Here is a 20,627-nt window from a genome sequence, read left to right on the forward strand (position 1 = left end):
TGTTGTAATAAGAATCAGTTTTAAAAAAATCAGAAGAATCGGATAATTTAACATACAAAAATTTGTTGTCAAAAAAGTTAAAAATCGACATGTTTAAAATGGACGTACGGACATTCTGGTCTTGTTTATAGAGTTGCTACGCTTTCTAAATTGTACCTAACTACTATAGGAAGCATCATGCAAAGTTTGGAATCGATAGAACAATTCTAACCTGTTCAAATTAACGAAAAGAGCTAACTCTCTGTGACGGACGTACGGACGGACCGACGGACGGACCGACCCTAATTATAGAAAAGCTTCGCTTTTAATTATTCACTTAGAGAAAAGACTAATAATCCTGCCTCATATTAAAGGATGCATTGAAGTAGGACAATGTTTCAAACTAAACATAAAAAATTAAATATTTTGAAAATTTTTAATATATCAACTCTAAACATATAAATTCTAAACATGCCGTGCTATCCAAACTATTACTTAAACAATCTCTTTTTTATCAAAAAGATTGTTAAAGTTCCTGCGTTTGTCCTAGAACTATAAAGCTGTTTTTGTAATCTCACTGTAACGGAAAATGGAACTTTTACAATCTTTTTGATAAAAAAGAGAATATTTAAGTAATAGTTTTGGTCCTAGGACAAACGCAGGAGTTCCAAACGTCGGAGTAGTCAAACGTCGGGGTGGACACTTAACCTAACCTAAACTATTTTTGACAATTTTTTAGGTTTTTTTTTTTTAAATGGGCTTATTTGTACATTCATGTCTTAACCTAACCTAATTTGTATAGAAAACTTAATTAAATCAATATTTTAACACTCCGAGGTTTGTCTACTCCGACGTTTGGGACTCCTGCGTTTATCCTGGAACCACATAAATTAATACCTTTTTAATTCTTGCAGGATCTTTTCTCAGCGAAGTATCAACAAAAATAATATAATCTTCTGTTTGCCAGAGGTCATGATAGAATGACGCTGTTGGTATCCTAGAATTTAGTAGTTATAGAGTAGCTGCGCTAATAAGAAGGACAAGTATGTTCATTAGTGTGGGGCCGGATACCGGATATTTAAACTATCTGGATACCGGATAGCCGGCTGATATCTGATACCGGATATCTGGTTATCCGGCCGAAAACCCTGTAATTTACCGGATATCCGGCGTTGTCCAGATATCCGGCATTATAAATCAGCCGGATAACAGATATCCGGTATCCGGCCAAAAAAGTATCCGGCCCAACGTTCATAGATAGCAGATAAATTAAAAAATAACTTATGAATTAATTAAGAACAACAAAATGTTATACAGGAAAAGTATATTATATTTTTTATTCTATGCTCTACTTATAGTGGAATATTTAGAAAAGGATTTTTGTCCATAAGTTGTTTTTTATATGAGTGAAAAGCAGTAAATTTGTAAAAATTATGCTTTTAGAATACTACAAAGTTTATTTTAAGCAAGCTAATACTAAATTTGTATGTCAGACTTAATTGTGATTTTACATCACGAAAGCTAAAAGTTGCATTTTGATAGCGTTCTTCCTTGGTTTATTAAACACAAGATGAAATAAATTATGATTTTGGATGTTGGGACAAACCTTAATTTTCGAGTAAATGTGCAACTTAAAATTTGGAGTATAGTCCCTTTTCGTGGCAACGCCTCTTAAGGGGCGTTTCGTCGCATTTTCACAATGGCTTTTGATAGGTTATTTTAGGTTAGGTGATTGCCTCACAGGGTTGGAAAATTGACCCTGGTGGGGCTAGAAATGGGAGAAAAGCTACCGTCAAAATTAAAATAAACTCCCCTTAAGAGGGCTTGACATGAAAGGGACTATACCCAAAATTTGTTAATACCTGTAGGGAATATGAAAATATGTTGCTAATTTGCCAGCTCTGTCCACCCGTCCAAAATCAAGGTATGACATTTCTCCCAACTAATAAAGTGTTAAATACGAATAGGCCCAAAAATAACTTTTTTTGATGGATTTTAAAGTTTATTTTTAAAGAACTCATTTTACTTTATACTAGAATACAATATTTATGATGCAAAACACTCTAAAAGCTAAGAATTTTACCCAAAAATAAAAAAAAAACTTATGATCTGTAAAAAACTTTCTTGTATTCATTCGAATCCGGTGGATAGGAACCGGTTCTCATTCATACGAAAAAACTATGTCTAGCATCGTATTATAAACCGCTTTCTACGAATATAAAATGTACAATCATAAGTTTTTTTAGCACGTGCCTTCGGCACCTCGGGGCTTAAAAATTGGTTTTAATCTTATAACTGTACATTCTATATCCGCGGAAAGCGGTTTATAATACGACGAAAGAAATAACTATTCCCAATACATAGTAAAAACTTTAAAATCCCACAAAAAGGATATTTTGGGGCCTATTCGTATTTTTAGCTGTGCAGTATGATTCTACTGGTGTCAGAGTATATTTTTTATATACATTTTAAACCTTGGTTAAAAACAGTTTAAACAAGATTAGTATTAATGAAAACATACGCCTTTTCAAAACTAAATTTTTTCAAATGAGTTATCTTTTTGAATCACAGAGAAACAAGGATGACAACATCCATAAAAGCGAAGCTCGGAAACGGTAGGACAAACGAATATTAACTCTTGTAGGGTGTTAGAACTCGCTATTTAAAATATAAATGTATAAAAGTCGAAAAAAATTGCAAAACTGCTTTAATACAGGATAACGTTTCAGGACCTACTCACATTTTTAGGACTTGATTATATAGTTGCTTCGCTTATAATATTGTACTTTGCTGTCCTATTAATCAGTATTCCAAAAATCAGATCAATTGGACAATTATATTACATGAAAAGTTGTTGTTAAAAAAGATAAAAATCAACACTTTTAAAATGGACTTACGGACAGTCTGGTAACGAGTATAGAGTTGCTAAGCTTTGTAAATTGTGCTAGGCGTGTGTCATCAATAGTAAAAGTAGAGAGAATGACTTGGCCAATAAACAGGCACAACTCATTACCATACACAACGAGGACATTCAGACAAAAGTCGTGCAATCAAAGAGTTGGTTGTCTGGTGGGTAACGTTTTACACCGCAAATATAAGACGCGCAGTATGTTTCAAGGTGCGTTGAAAGGACCGGAAAGACATTTTCACTCATAGAGTAGCTTCCTTGATTACATATTAAAGTACTAGTGGTTATGCTCCTAGAGGCCTCTACGGGCATTTGAGGAGGGGAGAGTTGAATTTGATGACCTAATTTTTATTTTGAATTTAAAAAGAAAAAAAACATTTATTCAAAAAGACAAAAATAGTTATTAACCGGCCTTGTTGAGCGGTTAGTGAGATCCTTTGGTACAAACAAACAAACATACAAACATCCTATTACTTTATTATAATGATACTTATTACTTACAGGCATTGGATTTGTTGAAATGTAAAATAATTCTCCAGTTTTGGGATCTATTGCAGGATGAGCTAAAATTAAAAAAGATAGCTAGTATTAAAAGATAGCTAATATATTGATTGCTGTCTGTTCGAGCAATAAGACATTACAGATAAGGTTCTCTCTGACAATTCATATACTCAATAAAGGGAATAGAAGCATTTAAAAAATCGTGTAAAGTTGTGAGCAAGCTTCCAGTCAAATGTACTTATTAAGTGTAACCTTTCTTAATGTTGACCAAACGCATATACTATAATTAAACACATATTTAAAAAAAGTTTGACCTAATAAGCGCATTTGACTGGAATCTAACACACAATGTTACAGTATTTTGCAAAAGCTATTCTGATTGATCTAAAGTGTTTATGATCGGTTGTCTTACCGATTCAGATCTTCACTGTTATGGATGTTGTCATCCTTGTTTTTTTAAATACAAATTAGGCTTCCGGCAGATGCCCTTGTGTAAAATAGTACCTGTAAAAACTCCATCTGGAGGTCCAGATGTTGCAGGACGGTTGGACAACTCACCATCAAAATCATAGAAACCCAGGGGTTCAACACTTTCACTGAAAATAAGATTGCACATGCTAAGATGAAATAAAACAATGGTGGCAACATTAATTATAGCGAAGATCTGAAACGGTATAACAGACGAAAATTAACTCTTATCAGTGTCAGAACTGAATTTACAAGTAAAAAACTTAAAAGTTTTGACAAAAGTATACGTATATTTGTTGCCAAACTTCTTAAATACAGAATTCTGTTTAAGGACATACTGACATTTTTAGGATTTAAATCGTACCTAACTACTGCAGGAATCATCATGCAAAGTTTGAAATCAATAGAACATTTCTAACTTGCCTAAATTAACGAAAAAAGCTATCCGTTACGTAAGGACGTACGGAATTACAAATAAAGAGTAGTTGGGGTATTTTTTCTTGTTTTAGTTTAATTAACTTAAGTTAGGTTAGGTTATATAAGGCCCTGCTGGGTTATGCTCCCACCCTTATTCTAATTTACTTGAACACAGAAGCGACAGCTAATTTAACTTCATAATATTTGAGGAGGTTAAAGAAACGAAAAGTATTCAGAAAGCATAATTATTATAATTATTATCATTCTAAAATAACTAAAAATAATTATGTTATCATCTGGGATAAAACAATGGAAGATGAGTTAATGTACATCAATAATAAAGATACTAAAATTTACCCTTCTGTAGATTACAATAAATGGTTGAACCATTTGGACACTATACTTAGTCAACACATCAAAATTCAATAAGAGTACCCAAGGTTATTAAGGCAACAATGAGAAAATTAGAACAGGTTTTCATCCATATGAAAAAATTATGTCTAGCAGCCTATTACATCCAGTTTCCTACGAATATAAAAATGTTATACTATCATCAGATTAAAACCAGTTTTTTTTAGCCCGTGCCTGTGACATCTCGGGGCTAAAAAACTAGTTTTAATCTTATATTTGTACATTTTACATCCGTGGAAAGCTGTTTATGATACGATGCGAGAAATAACTATTCCGGGTTAATATTTTAGGATAGAAACAAAGAGATAATTAGATGAAAAACACACAAAGGAAAATATATAGCTCTAGATTGAATGAGGAAAAGAATTCAAGTCCGGGACATATATTTCTAGACACAATAAAAACTGTCCCGAATTTGTATTAATTTTGAGGAACACGACTCCAGTTACGTCATCTTTTTCTTTCCCGAAAAAGGGAAGGGGGAAAGAAAAAAAAAGGGAAGGGGGGAAGAAAAAAGAGATGGGAGAAAAGGGGGTTTTCCCCCATCTCTTTTGAAGATATTTTCTTCCCCCTTTCCCTTTTTCGGGAAAGAAAAATATGACGTCACTGGAGTCGTGTTCCTCAAAATTAATACAAATTCGGGACAGTTTTTATTGTGTCATATTTCTAACATGTAAATTCATATAATAAAGTGACAGGATGTTTGTTTGTACCGAAGGATCTCGCTAACGCTGAACCTATATGTTTCTCCTTTACAGGGTAGCTTCTCATAGGTCCCGAGAAGGTTTGTAACTATTTTTTTGGGAGGGGGGGGGGGTGTAAATATATATAATTGCCAGCACCTAGTTTAAACAAATTAGGTATCTTTATTCTCTTCGTCTGGGATCTAAAGAGATAAGAAAATGGCTGATAACTTGATTTAAAATCACCCCTACAGTAGATCACAATTAGTGGTTGAAACGTTCAGACATTCTGTATAATAAACAAACCACAAAAAATTTAGTACCCAAAGTTGTTAAGCCAACAAATAAGAAAATGTTATCAAAAACTTTGGGGACTAGTATAAGAAACAGCCCAATGTTCCCTCTCTCTCTCTAAAAAAATTTAGTTATTTGTTTTTCAGAAAACTTTTTCTTACATGCCTGTTTAAAGTGAGATAAAGAAAATAAAGAGAGAGAGAGATAGAGAGAGATAGAGAGAGAGAAAGAGAGAGAGAGAAAGAATGAGAAAGAGAGAGAGAGAAAGAGAGAGAGAGAGAGAGAGAGAGAGAGAGAGAGAGAGAGAGAGAGAGAGAGAGAGAGAGAGAGAGAGAGAGAGAGAGAGAGAGAGAGAGAGAGAGAGAGAGAGAGAGAGAGAGAGAGAGAGAGGAGAGAGAGAGAGAGAGAGAGAGAGAGAGAGAGAGAGAGAGAGAGATAGAGAGAGAGAGAGAAGTAGTAGAAACTATATTTCCTAAGACAAATTCAATTCAAAATAGCAAATCTAATTTTCCGCTCATATACAACCGGAGAGAGGAGGGGAGTGACAATTTTTAACAATTTTGACAATAGACACACAATAACTCGGATGGGGACTTATATCTACAATGTCAATTGATCCTCTGAACAAAGGATTGCAACACCCATAAAGCGAAGCCCTGAAACGGTGGGACAAACGAATATTAACACTTCTGATACTGATTAAGGACATACTTACATTTTTAGGCCTTGATTATAAAGATACTTTGCTTTCAACATTGTATCTTGTGGTATTAGGAATCAGAATTCCAAAAATTAGATGAATATGATACTTAAAACAAACAAAAATTAGTTGTCAAAAAAGTAAAAAATCAGCATGTTTAAAATGGACGTACAGACTCTCTGGTAACTATTATTGAGTTGCTTCGAATTCTAAGTCGTACCTTATTGTTATAGGAATCATAATGCAAAGTTTGATAGGACAATTTTAGAACAATTTTAATCTGTTTAAATTAACGGAAAGGGCTAACCGTCCCGTACGTTCAGGCGGATGGACTGAACCTAATTATAGAAAAGCTTCGCTGAAAAAAAATATTAAGCTCTGTTTACAAATAAAAGATAAAGATAAGAGTGAAAACCCGACTAACACTACCTGATTCAAATGGATTAAGATTACAAAATAAATGTCCCTCAACAACAACCCTTCAGCCTTTTCTTCAATAGATTTCCAGATTTTGTTTACAATTTGAAATACTAAACCTAGTATAATTAATAACTATGTCAATAAAAGATGCCTTTTTTTGGGAGGTGCATGTTTTACTATAACATGCTTACGGACGGATGTATAGACACTTATTATAGAAAAGCTTCGCTTTTAACAATAGAGGTTAAAAGACTCCTCTTTTATTTAATTCCTATCACTCTATTTCTAAACTCTATTGTTATTCTATTCTTGATAAGTATATTGAATTTATTTCCTGTAGTAGCTCCAGCTAAATACTTACCTACCAAATATTTAGAACAGGCAATTAGAATTAGTAGTATGTACACAATGTTCTAAATTAGGTATTTAGGCCTATGTATGTAAATACATTATATTAAATATTATTAGATTTTGAAAGTTAACATTACTTTCAGCGATATCCTTTTAAATTTTTCTTATGTTGGTAAATTAGAATTAGAATGTACGTTTGACCAATAAGAAATAAAGTTTATAATTTAAACCAATAAGAGAAGAGCATTTATGACTAATCAGATATAAAGTTTAGTATTAAAACTAATAAGAGAAGATCATATATGACCAATAAGAAATAAAGTTTATAATTTAAACCAATAAGAGAAGAGCATTTATGACTAATCAGATATAAAGTTTATAATATAAACCAATAATAGAAGAGCATTTATGACTAATCAGAAATAAAGTTTAGGATTTAAACCAATCAGAGAAGAGCATATAAGACCAATCAGAAATAAAGTTTATATTTAAACCAATAAGAGAAGAGCATTTATGACCAATCAGAAATAAAGTTTAGGATTTAAACTAGTAAGAGAAGAGCATTTATGACCAATCAGAAATAAAGTTTAGGATTTAAACTAGTAAGAGAAGAGCATATATGACCAATTAGAAAAAAAGTTTAGGATTTAAACCAATAAGAGAAGAGCATTTATGACTAATCAGAAATAAAGTTTAGATTTTAAACCAATAAGAGAAGAGCATATAATAAAAATCAGAAAAAAATTGAATTTAAATTAATAAGAGAAGAGCTTATATGCAGAATCAGAAATAAAGTTTAGAATTTTATCCATAAGAGAAGTGAGTATATGACCAAATAGAAATAAAGTTTATAATTTAAGATTGAAGAGCTATAATGATTATAAGAACAGACAGAAACGGACTCTTAAAGAGTAAAGAGATATCTACCAAAAATTCCTAGAAGGAATTTGGTTAGTTTAATTAATATAAATTTGGATGGTATTACCTATCTATTTTAATTTGATAAGGTTGAAAAGCTTCAGAAGCTGCAAAGGTTTTTCCTAGAAATTCAATTATTTATTAAATTAGTTTTTAAAATAACCTTTGTGAATAAAATTATCATTACATGAATACATCTTGTAGACAGGTTCCTTACCAGTAAAATTTTACAAAAAAATAAGTTTTCCAATATGTAAAGACTCCTTTTAAGCATATTTTTAAAATATTATTTCTTATCATACCATCCTCCACCCTTTAATTTTTGCTTAATTTTGGACCAATAATTGAGTTCCTTGAAAATTGTAAAACTATACATACAGCCCTTTATGAGATCTAACATATATGTGGTATCCGCCTAGGTTAAATGGCAGACACCCGAGTTCAAATGACTACGGCAGTGCGAACAGACGTGGACACGTATATTATAGAGAAGCTACGCTTCTCTAGCAATCACTAAATAATAAACAGAGTCTATTCAGATACTCGGGGGAGGGCCCTCGGCCCTTCTCCGAACCAAGGTCAGGGTTGCCATAGAACATGGCTCACGGCTGCCGAATACCACATATACAAGCAGGGTTCGGCAGATGCGACTAAGCCTTAAATTTTAACCAGTTTTGGATGCTAAAAATTTTTTTAAAATTTGCCAGATTGTCAGTTTAAAACTTTCTGCAAATTTTTAAAATTGTTATGACTTACAGGCGGCCGTCGAGTGCTGTAACAATCATACCAATATTCAACTGTATATTCAGGTTATTTTCAAATGAAATATATATATTTATCGCTGTAAAATAATCAACAAAACTAATGTTCTTTAAACCTGCATGATGAACTACAGATGTTGTACCCGCTTGTACTTTTTCCTAAATAAAAATAAAGAATAAGCTAAAAAAATTTCCTCTAAACTAGTTTTCATCAGAGTGTATTTTGTTTTTCTTAAAAATTGACTTTAACTTTGTTTATGGTGATTGTTTGATATTGGGGAACTAAAATATATTTCAGTTCCAGGAAAAAAAGTTTAAATTAAAAGCAAAAATGGATTGTAAATTTTAAAGATTTTCTAAAAAGTTAGTTTGATATTTAGTATTTTAATATTAATTTGTAAAACTTTCATGAGAAGTCGTCCCTTCAAACAGATAACAAACTATACTATAAAGTAGTAAGCTTTTTTATGTCTGTGGCGAAGGATCTCACTAACCATTCAACCTATATGGTTCTCCTTTACAGTAAAGCTTCTTATAGGTCCTGGGAAGGTTTTACGCTATTTAAAATAAACAATCAACCCCTCCCTCTAAAAAAAAACATTTTTTCTCTTTCTTTTTAAAACTCTAAAATGAAATTCCCCCCTCCCACCTTAAGTGCCCCTAGAGGCCTCTAGGGGCGTAGCTGCTAGTCAATAAAATATTGTACTTACCCTACTTATCGGTGGAAACCCCTTCAACTTATTCTTTATCATAAGTATCAAAAACCTAAAAATAGGGCACAGGATTAATATGGAGATCTTGTAAACCAAGTATTTTTTTAGTATTACTTGAAGTTTTGTACCTGGCAATCGCCCATCCACCGGCATTCAAGTCCGCATAACCAAATGTAGGAGGACATTCTTCTCCAACATTGCTCCAACTAGTAATATGTCATATGTCAGACCTGTATACAAACAATGTGTAAAAACACATTTCTGCATACACTATAAAATAAGAAATCAGCTATTTCAAATTAAATAATAAGCAGAGCTGGATCTTTAAATCATTTTAGTGGTGAGCCAGATCGGGGTGAGCCGATCCAATCTGGCTCACCCCGATCTGGCTCACCCCTAAAACAATTTAAAGATCCAGCTCAGAATAAATATGTTGTATCTATCTAGTTTATTTTTCACTGAAGTAATAACATAGGTATTTTTAGCCTTGAGCCTTCTATCAATTTCTAAAAGACTTTCAAACCTCCCCTCCCTTCCCCATAATTTTTTTGCAAGCCTATTTTGGTCATGGCAAAAAATCTTTTAAAATTATCAGAAATTCAAAATGTTATCTAATTAGTTGGACAAAATTTGTTAGTTGTTTGTAGTAAAGCAATACAGTTTTTAAAAATTTTAAACATATTATAGGAAAACATATGTTTTAGATATAAATAAAAACTTACTCTTGATGAGGCAAATTTTCGTGTACCCATTGGTTTGTATACTTTATTGTACTAAAAATATAGTTGATTGTTATTAGCAAAACTACTCTACAATAAGCTAGTATGGTGGTGTTTCTGTTAAACCAAACAAGTTAATTTTCACAATCAGCAAATACAGACTTACAAGGATTAAATTATTAAAAACGAAGCTTTTCTATAATAAGGGTCAGTTCATACGTCTGTCCTTATGTAGGTACGTACATTGCAGACAGTTAGCTCTTTTCATTAATTTAAACAGGTTAGAATTGTCCTATCAATTCCCAATTTTGCAGGGTTATTCCTGTAGTAGTTAGGTACGAATTGAAAGCGTAGCAACTCTATAATCTTTAACAGAATGTTAGTACGTTCATTTTAAACATGTTGATTTTTAACTTATTAAACAACAAATTTTTATGTTTTTATGTTTTTTTTCATATCTAACACTCTACAAGTGTTAATGTTCGTTTGTCCTACCGCTTCAACACTTCGCTTTTATGGATTTTGTCATCCTTGTTTTAGGTTAAGTTAAGTCTGCTGTCCTTTAATATTTTTCAATTGCTAAACTTTTAACTTTCTTGGTAAGAATTATCTTTAAAAAATCTATGAACTTTAAAAGCTGATAGCTGCGAAATGGCTGAATGTACATGTCATGCCCGCACACTTTTTGTGCATTTATATACATTGCATTATAACTGTGCATTATTAAGTAATGCTTATAACAAATTATTTTTTGTAGGTCTTCTTTTGTGCGAGCATAATCTATACATTCCACCGTTCATTAAAGTTCATAGATTTTCGCAGATTTTTGTTACTAGGAACATGCTGTTCCTAAGAAACATGTTGTAATGTTCTCACTTTGTTGAGGTTGGGTGAACAAGATGCAACATGGCTTCCCCATTGAATGCATGGTGTCGGTTGGACGGGGGCCAACATTTCAAATTGGGTCCAGCCCTTAAATAGAAATGGCAAGAATTAATAATATGAATCTAGAAGCTTATTAGCCCTATATCTGAGTATGTACATTATTATTTAAAAGTTTTGGGTATAGCCCTTTTCGTGGCAAAGCCTCTTAAGGAGCTTTTGATAGGTTATTCTAGGTGAGGTTGGGTGATTGCCCCGCATAGTCAGAGCTTCACGCAGGGTCTAGAAATAGAAGTAAATATACTGTGAAGGTAAGACAAAACGCCCCTTAAGAGGCGTTGTAACGAAAGGGACTATACTAAAAGTTTTGCACATCTCAGGCATTTTCATCTGCTTTTAAAAGTTATAGTTTTTATTAACTTTTAAAAAGTCAACATTTATGGAATTTAATTGTGAATTTTATACCAAACTTCGTCACAATAATTTATTAAGAAATCTAATTTTATACAGCTTAGTATATTATCTAGTAATATACCATTCATTGATTGTTTTTGTTGTTTAAATAATTTATCAAACCTTGCATAAATTCCTCCAATAAGATCGTCAGGTATTTCACCTTTTCCATCTATCTCTATTCCTTTCAGCTCTGATATAAAGGGGGAGGTAGATTGTGTTAAAAATCCGTAAAAGTGCGAGTAAGCTTCCAGTCAAAAGCGATTATTAAGTCTAACTGTTATTAATAATGACAAAACTCATAGTATAATTAAACGCATATTTATTAACAAATTAGACTTACTAATCGCTTTTTATTAGAAGCTTACTCACACTTTTACGGATTTTTAACACAATCTACCTCCCCCTTTTTAATGAGGAAAATAATATTAATGATTGGAAATACTGTTTTTAACCAATGTGTTATAACAAGGATGACCACATCTATAGAAGTAAATAAAGACAAAATAACGGAAAATTAGTCACATTTTTTATCAATCATTTTCAATTTTGCATATTTTTTTGCACAAAGTTATGACATGCGATTGTACAATTTAATAATGAAAATATTATAAAACCTGTATGAACTGGAACCCAATTGCCTTCCATATAACTTGGAGACCTTAAAAATTAAAGAAAAGTTATTTATTCCAGTATGGCTTCGAAACTGATCAATATCCGTTGGATTAAATCCTGTTCTAGGCCTTCTGTGGCCAACTAAAAACTGTTATATTTTTCCATTTACTGTCCGCGGAAAGCTGTCTTTAATACGATGCCATACTTGGAAAAATATGTATAGCATCGTATTATGTCCTGTTTTCTACGAATGTAAAGTAAAAATGTACGTACAATCATAAGATTAAAATCAGTTTTTTAGCCCGTGACTTTGGCATCTCGGAGCTAAAAAAATCTGGTTTTAATCTTATTACTGTACTTTTTATGTTCGCGCAAAAGCTGTCTTTAATAAGATGCGATGATAGACAATTATAATATTTATAATTTACCTGTAATTATCTTGATGAACATTGTCGATCCAGCAAACAAAATAATATGCTTGATCAAGCAAGGAATCAACAAGTTTTAGTCCAATTTCTGTTTTCAAGACAACGCCAAACAAACAAATTATTGCGAAACTACAAAGATATGAAACAGTTAATTTATATAGACACTAGCGGCTTCGCCTCTGGAGTCCTCTAGGGGCACTTGAGGAGGGGGGAGTAGTTTCACAACTTTACATTATCAAAAAAAATCTTATTTGTGAACTTTATTTTCTTATTAAGTAAGCAAAAAATTTAAAATATTTTTCACCTAGCGAATATTATCACTTTCATATTTAATATAAAACTAAGCAAAAATTATCACAGTAGAAAAGATACATCTTTATCTCTAAATTGTATAACAACACGTACATATATGTTTAAAATATTTTTTGATGGCAAAAATTTTCAAGTTTTGTTTACGTCGGTTGCACTTTTGTTAGATATAATTATTCTATTCATCAGATTTTTTTAACAATAATTCCAAGGACAACAAGGTACAAACGAAGCTTCTATATAATCAAGTCAGAAAATTGTAAGTATATCCTTAAACAGAATACTATTTTTAGACAGTTTTGCAACAATTTTTTAAACTATTTAGTTGTTTTTTAAAGTTAATATTCTGCTTATTCAGTTTTGACACTCTACAAGTGTTCATATTTTGTTTGTTAAATTTAGAGCTTCGCTTTTATGGTTGTTGTCATGCTTGTTAGTATAAATATAAGGAAAACTAAGAAGATAAGTCTCAAAAAGCAAAACTTTTCTAAAATAATTTGTTTTGTTACTTCGCAGTTTTATCCAAGATTAGATCGCATTGGGACGTCCAAGCATTTTCTTTTGAATGGGGGTGGAGAGCTAAGAGGTATGAGGGGATAATCTAATGTATTCTTTTATATATATTTTATGGGGGATAAAATAAGAAGGGGTTTCAAAGTTTTAGTGGAGTAAACACCCTTTTACCCCTCCTCACCCACCTTTGTAAGTCTATGCTCCTAATCCCACCTTCCCCAAACATTACAAAATTTTGGGTGAAGTTCCATTTCAAGCCCTTTTCCCTGCCTTCTCCCTCATGTAAAATATTATCTTGAAATGATTATATTTTGAAGTTTATGAGCAAATATACAGGGTGTACCAAAATAAACTGCATTTTCTGATTTTGGGAGACAACTATTAGGAGTATGAAAAAACTAATTATATGTTCATATTCTCTGTACAAAATTTTTATATATAAAATAAAAATATATATTTAACTTAGAAAAGGTATTTTTTATATCTCTGAAAACAACGGCGCATTTTACATATAATTTTTTTTCATATTTATTTTGGTTGTTTCTTAAAACCGGAAAACGCAGTTTTTTTTCGGTCCACTGCACTGTGTATATACAATATATTAAATCAATAATCTTTCAAAACAAAGTTCTACCTCAATTTATTTGGTATAATTTATTATGAGGAAAAGTTTACATCTTCTTAAGTTCAACCCCCTCTCTCTATAAATTATTTTACTAAATAAACTGTAAAAAATTGCTTTAAAAAAAATAAATTAACAGTCTCCCCCCCCCCCCCCCTCCTAAAAAAACCATACTTATTATTTCTGGATGAAGATTTTTAAAATCTCTCTCAAGCACTTTCCCTTAAGGTTTCTTGTCAAGCACAAAACTCCCCTCCCCCTAATTTTTTTAGAATAAATTGAAGATAAGCGGGTAGTTTTCGTTTTTTTGTTTGTTTATTTCTTTAGTTCAGGTTAGGTTGGGTTATATATGTATATAGCGTAGGGATTAGAAGTTAGATATGAGAACGACTAAAGGGTGTGCAGTGCAACAATGCGTATCTTATAAATTTACAAATCAGTTAGCGAAACTTAAGACATTTTTTTGCAGTTGTAAGTTTCCACCTATCTATTTATCAATCTTGTCTTCGTATCTTTACTATCTTTATTTATCTCTATCTCCCTCTATGTCTCTTTCTCTCTCTTTTTTTTCTCTCTCTCCCTCTCTCTCTCTCTCTCCCTCTCTCTTTATCACTCTTTCTCTCTATCTATTTGTCATTCTCTCTATATCTCTATTTGTCATTCTCTTTCTCTCTCTTTCTCTCTCTTTCTCTCTCTCTCTCTCTCTCTCTCTCTCTTTCTCTCTTTCTCTCTTGCTCTCCCTTTCTCTCTCTATCTCTCTCTCTTTCTCTCTCTCTCTCTCTTTCTTTTTTCTCTCTCTTTCTCTTTCTCTCTCTCTCTATCTCTCTCTCTCTCTTTCTCTCTATTTCTCTCTTTCTCTTTGTTTGAATTTGTTTAACTATCTTTATTTATCTCTATCTCCCTCTATGTCTCTTTCTCTTTCTCTCTCTATCTCTCTCTCTCTCTTTTTTGTTTCTTTCTCTTTCTCTCTCTCTTTTTCTTTCTCTATATCTCTATCTATTTGTCATTCTCTCTATCTCTCTTTTTGCAATTCTCTCTCTCTTTCTTTCTCTCTCTCTCTCTCTCTCTCTCTCTCTCTCTCTCTCTCTCTCTCTCTCTCTCTTTGTTTAAATTTGTTTAACTACGGGGAAAGGCCAATCTTTATTTAAAGTAAGATGATGTCTATCTGTCTGTGTATAACTGTTTGTACCTTAAGACCTCGATAAACTCTGAACCGATTTAACACATCTTTGCATGGTGGTTCCTGTAGCACTTAGGTATGATTTAGAAAGCGTAGCAACTCTATAATCGTTACCAGACTGTTCGTACGCCCATTAAAAAAATGTAGAGTTTTAACATTTTAACAACAAATTTTTATATGATAAATTTATTCGATTCATTTATGAATACTGATTATTAGTACAGGAAAGTTCAACGTTATAAGCAAACCATCTTAATAATCAAGTCCTAAAAATGTAAGTATGTCCTAAAACATCCTGTATTTAAGCAGTTTTCCAACAAATTTACTCACAATTTAGTTTCGATTTTATTACAATATTCTGATTATTCAGTTCTGAGATTCTATAAGTGTTAATGTTCGTTTGTCCTACCGTTCCAGAGCTTTGCTTTTATTGATGTTGTCATCCTTGTTTTTAGATCAGTTAGAAGGTTCTATTCTAGGCTTTTTTTGTTGTGATCCCTTTCATAAATATTTTTTCATAGACACGAATCAAATTGGCATAAAAATGTTACTCCTCATAAATGACAAAGACCAAATTGTGTAAAAAATTATCCATGTGACGTCATGAAAATGAGGAATAATCCATTTCTTTTATAAGGGTTTTCTTACCCACTTCCGCTCTCATCTCCTTCATTTTTATGACGTCACATCGATCATTTATGACACAATTTGGTTTTTGTTATGATTAGGTTAGGTTAGGTTATAGGCTAGGGGGCCGAGCGCCCGCGGCTAGGCAGGCTAGGGGGCCTAACTGTCTATTTTTTGTCATATAATTAAAATAGCATAGACTCTGATGTTTTACTTAAGCAATGTCCACTCTGACGTTTGTCCCACTCTGACGTTTGTCCCACTCTGACGTTTGGGACTCTTGCGTTTGGGACTCTTGCGTTTGTCCACTCTGACGTTTGGGACTCTTACGTTTGGGGTAGGACCTTGTAATGGAATATATAGGTTTCAAGTTTGTGCTTGTGTATACTACATTCAAAATAAACAAAATCCATGCAGAGACATCTATTCTGAAAATTAAAACCTTGAATTAGAATAAAAAGTTTCATTCCAATTAAAATTTTTAATATTTACAGTAAACTAGCCAGCTGATAAACTACAGCTAGAGACTCAAGGGGGCTAGGGGAAGTGTTAGAGGATAGCTTAAAACCTCCCTATAAGATTAAAGGTTTCCAGAAAAGCACAACTTAATCAAACATGTTATTTCTGATAACTTTAGCTATAGACAGAAAAACCTTACAAATTTATATTATAACTAGCGGCTTTGCCCCTAGCCTCTACGGTCTTTGCCCCAAGAGGTGATAAAAAAATTGGGCGAAATACGTAAAAGGACCAAGGAAATCCCCTACAAAAAAAAATGGGGGGGGATTTTTTGTTTTTGGGAGGGTTGGGGGTGTCACCCCCAAAGAAAATAGCCTAAAACCACTACAGGACCAGTAGGTATATTCCCTGAAGAGTAGAATCCGATCGGTTCAGTGGTTACCGAGATCTTAAGGGACGGACGGACAGACAGACAGACAGACAGACAGACAGACAGACGGACGGACAGACAGACAGACAGACGGACAGACAGACAGACAGACAAACATCGTTCTACTTTGTATTATAGATATAATGTATATGTATAATATGAATACCATTTTGATAGAAAAAGTACTCTACGAGTCTACAGCTCAGTTTGTGTGTCTGTCTTTGTCAAAGTTTTTGTTATGTTTATTAGCATAAACAGAGCATCTACACCGTGAAAGACTTTTCGGTAGGTTTATTGAAACACCTACATTTTCTCATCAAAACGAAAAGCTTGGACGTCAAAGCTTGAAAAAGGTTTAAAAAAGGTAAATACATCTTTAACCCCCCCCCCCTCCGGACATGTTTGCCCGTAGTCTTATAATGGAACAGATAAACCCCTACTTTCATTCTCATAATAGTTATTTCTCGCATCGTATTGTAAACACCTTTCCGAGGATATAAAAAGATTAAAATTAGTTTTTTTAGCCCCGAGATTCCAATGGCATGGACTGAAAAACTAGTTTCAATCTTGTTATTGTACAATTTTATATTCGTAGAAAACTGGATATAATACGATGCTAGACATAATTTTTTTGTATGGATGAGAACCGGTTCTAATCTACCGGATATTAATCGGTTTCAAATAAATACGAGAATAATATTTCCTAATATTCCTCCCCCATCCACAAATAGATAAATCAAATGCAAAATTTGAAAATGGCAAAGCAGTTCTTTTTATAAATTTGACATAAATCAATAATCTAAAAATGTCAATGCATATTTCTTAAACAATAAAGCAATGCAGTATAAAGTATTGGCCTGTCTGTCTGTCTGTTATATAGTCAAATCAGCAAAACAAGCTAGGAATAAGTTTAAAAAAATATGTCTGGTAAATCTTTAAGATCCAATGCGATGTGACCGTATCTTTTTACCTGGTAATGTATAGGCAATCTGTCGTAGTTAGCTCACGCCAGGCTACAATTGAATCAAGACAAAAGTAAGTTCCGAGCTAGGCTCTGGGACCTATATATGGTGAAATTAGACATAAAACCATAATGATTCTAGGTAAAACCAAAATACTTAGCGGGATCTTTTTGAGAAAATTAGATTTGGAAATTTCAGGTTCAATTTTAACCCCCTAGGAGTTGCCGTATAATCATGACAAGAAAAGCAAAGATTATTTATTTAAAATTTTGAACAACTTTGCTTTTTTTTTTATGAAGTCTTTCAAAAAACCTCTTTATATATGATTTATTTAAGGCTGAATTTCCGTGACCTTAGCAAAGCAACTGATAAAAATGGCCATTAATTGATGGATACTTTAAAAACTTTACCTACTTATGCAATCTCCATGAAACAGAAGCAATGTATAGAGATAGTTGGGACTTCCAGACAAAGGCCGTGTGAAAGCTAAATTTATTGACAGTTGGGTTTACCTAATACTCGGGTTGGAAGGGGGGAGGGAGGGTTTGGGCAGGCAGCTTTGTCTTTACAAGAATATTTACAACAAAATCAATGTATGTATAGTTATTGGTTTCCAATCTAAAAAGAAAACATTTTACATTTTTTCTTCATTTGATGTAACCCTTCTTAATGCCAGGGATAAGAAATAATACAATAGCCGATAAATTGATGTGCATCCCCAATGATGATTCACAAATTACCCTTTCTGTAGATTACAATGAGTGGTCGAAACGTTTGGAAACTCAACTTAATAAACCATCTAATCAAAATTCAATAAAAGTCCCCAAAGATGTTAACAAAAAATTTAAAAACTTTGGGGACTAGTGTAATTAACAGCCCAATGTCCCTTCTCTCTGGAAATCTATGTTTTTGTTTGATGAAATATTCTTCATCCTGTATTTATAGATCCCTGTAACCATAACTCAATACTCCAATATCAAACATCTGTTTCAAGAAAGCACAATCTAAAAAAAAGGAAAAATATTCTTAAAAGAACAAAAAATAGTTAGATAAATGTTGTACTATAAATTCAAATATTGTATATGCATGTACGGACTTACTGGTGACAGTAGAAGTGTAGCTATGCTTTTTCTTTTATGGTTGGTCCGTCCGCCCGTACGTCACGAACACTTAGCCATTACGTTATTTTAAACAGGTTCGAATTTTCCTATCGATTCTAAATTTTGTATGGTGATTCCTGTACTAGTTAGGTAAACTTCCAAAGTGTAGCAACTCTATAATCATTACTGGAATGTCCGTACGTTAATTATAAACATGTTAATTCTTAAAATTGTTAACAACAAATTTTTATGTTACAAAATTATCTGATTGATCTGATTTTTGGAACACTGATTCCTGGGAGAACAAAGTACAATGTTATAAGCGAAGCATCTCTATAATCAAGTCCTAAAAATGTAAGTATGCCCATTAACAATATCCTGTATTTAAGCAGTTTTTAACAAATTTACTTAAAATTTTGATTCGACTTTTATACATTTATATGCTGATTATTCAGTTCTGACACTCTACAAGTGTTAATGTTCGTTTGTCCTAATGGATGGTAAATAATGAAATCATTAAGCAATCATTAGAGTAAAACACTAGAGAGAGAAAGGGTTAAATAGCTGTAACTCCACATCGCATCAACCTTGTGCATCATTTCTGTTGGGTCATTGAAAATCAACCAACAGTGTCGCTTATATTAACACAACCAAGTAGCAGAAAATAATTTAGAAGCAGACGAAAGAGGTCTTTGAAAGGGAATGGAGGTAGTTGTCTGTATATACATCTATACTACTAGATATGTACCTACACACTCATATTCATTTGTTAACAATCTAATAATAGTTCTCTATTATATTCCCAAATTGTCGGGAATAGAGGGATAGAGTAATGGAGGCAAATAAATCTACAAAATAATGAATGTAAATTGTACATTATGTAGATATAAATTGTAGGTAAAAATGTTTGGAAACTTTTACTTTCTACAGACCAATTAGAATTCAACCCTCGAGGTGGGTTTTAAAATAGTTTCTTTACGTCTATAAGAGAAGTAATGCTGCGACAATAAAAAGTTTCACGGCATTTTCGCATTTGAAGTGGCCAAGTTAGAATAAGATAAATGCATTTTAAAGAAAAATGTACTTATTTGCATTTATTTTTATTCTAACTTGGCCACTTCAAATGCGAATATGCCGTAAAACTGTTTATTGTCGCATCATTACTTCTCTTTTAGACATAAGGAAACTATTTTAAAACCCACCTCCAAAGAATTTAAGCTTATGAATGGCAGAACAGAAGTATAAGTCCATTGTCTCCTCAGTATCTCTCTGCAAATAATTGTATTTAGTAAATTTGTCCATTTGGCACATGGGGTAGGGTGGAGGCAAACTAATGGCCAATTCAATGAGATATTTATGTAAACAAAGAATATCATTTTACATAAAAATACTTCCAGACAAAAAAGTAAGGACATAAAAAGGGACACTCATGTTTTAGAACCAAAGTTTCACACAAAGTTATAGTGTTGTTTGGTTACATAAAAGTGACAGGGTGTTCGTCAGTCTGTGTGTACCAAAGGATCTCTTTAACCGCTGATTTTCCATTTTAATGTAACTACTGGGAAGGTTGATAACTAATTTAGGATAATAAACAAAAACCTTCCAAGAAAAATAGCCCCTAGAAAATAATGACACCCTGTTTTAGTGATGTTAAATTTGGTCATAATGTTAAAATACAAAACGGAATAATTTTTCAGATTGAAAGCATTTTTTATCATAAATATTGTATTATAAACATTTTAAGTTTCCTTTGAATCAAGGATGAATGCTTTCAAACAAAGGTAGAAAAGCATAAATATCTTGG

The 20,627-nt window shown here is 32.5% G+C and overlaps 1 protein-coding gene across 1 annotated transcript in view; it reads right to left on the reverse strand.

Annotated features, from left to right (window-relative positions):
- LOC145329328 (uncharacterized) overlaps positions 1–12,750 on the reverse strand; it is a 41,909-nt gene extending 29,159 nt beyond the window's left edge. Inside the window, exons 1-14 of the mRNA XM_080173387.1 lie at positions 12,622–12,750; positions 12,196–12,239; positions 11,702–11,771; positions 11,120–11,215; positions 10,247–10,297; positions 9,653–9,730; positions 9,522–9,576; positions 8,928–8,970; positions 8,118–8,172; positions 3,893–3,984; positions 3,389–3,450; positions 1,842–1,921; positions 877–976; positions 342–382 (exon numbers count right to left, since the gene is read on the reverse strand). Of these exons, the coding sequence (XP_080029513.1) occupies positions 342–382; positions 877–976; positions 1,842–1,921; positions 3,389–3,450; positions 3,893–3,984; positions 8,118–8,172; positions 8,928–8,970; positions 9,522–9,576; positions 9,653–9,730; positions 10,247–10,297; positions 11,120–11,215; positions 11,702–11,771; positions 12,196–12,226 (854 nt within the window). The 5' untranslated portion in view covers positions 12,227–12,239; positions 12,622–12,750. The remainder of the gene's footprint in view (positions 1–341; positions 383–876; positions 977–1,841; positions 1,922–3,388; positions 3,451–3,892; positions 3,985–8,117; positions 8,173–8,927; positions 8,971–9,521; positions 9,577–9,652; positions 9,731–10,246; positions 10,298–11,119; positions 11,216–11,701; positions 11,772–12,195; positions 12,240–12,621) is intronic.
- Between the last annotated feature and the right edge of the window lie 7,877 nt (positions 12,751–20,627).

The sequence above is a fragment of the Acartia tonsa genome, chromosome 10 (assembly GCF_053477335.1).
Source record: "Acartia tonsa isolate MP-2025a chromosome 10, ASM5347733v1, whole genome shotgun sequence".
NCBI lineage: Eukaryota > Metazoa > Arthropoda > Copepoda > Calanoida > Acartiidae > Acartia > Acartia tonsa.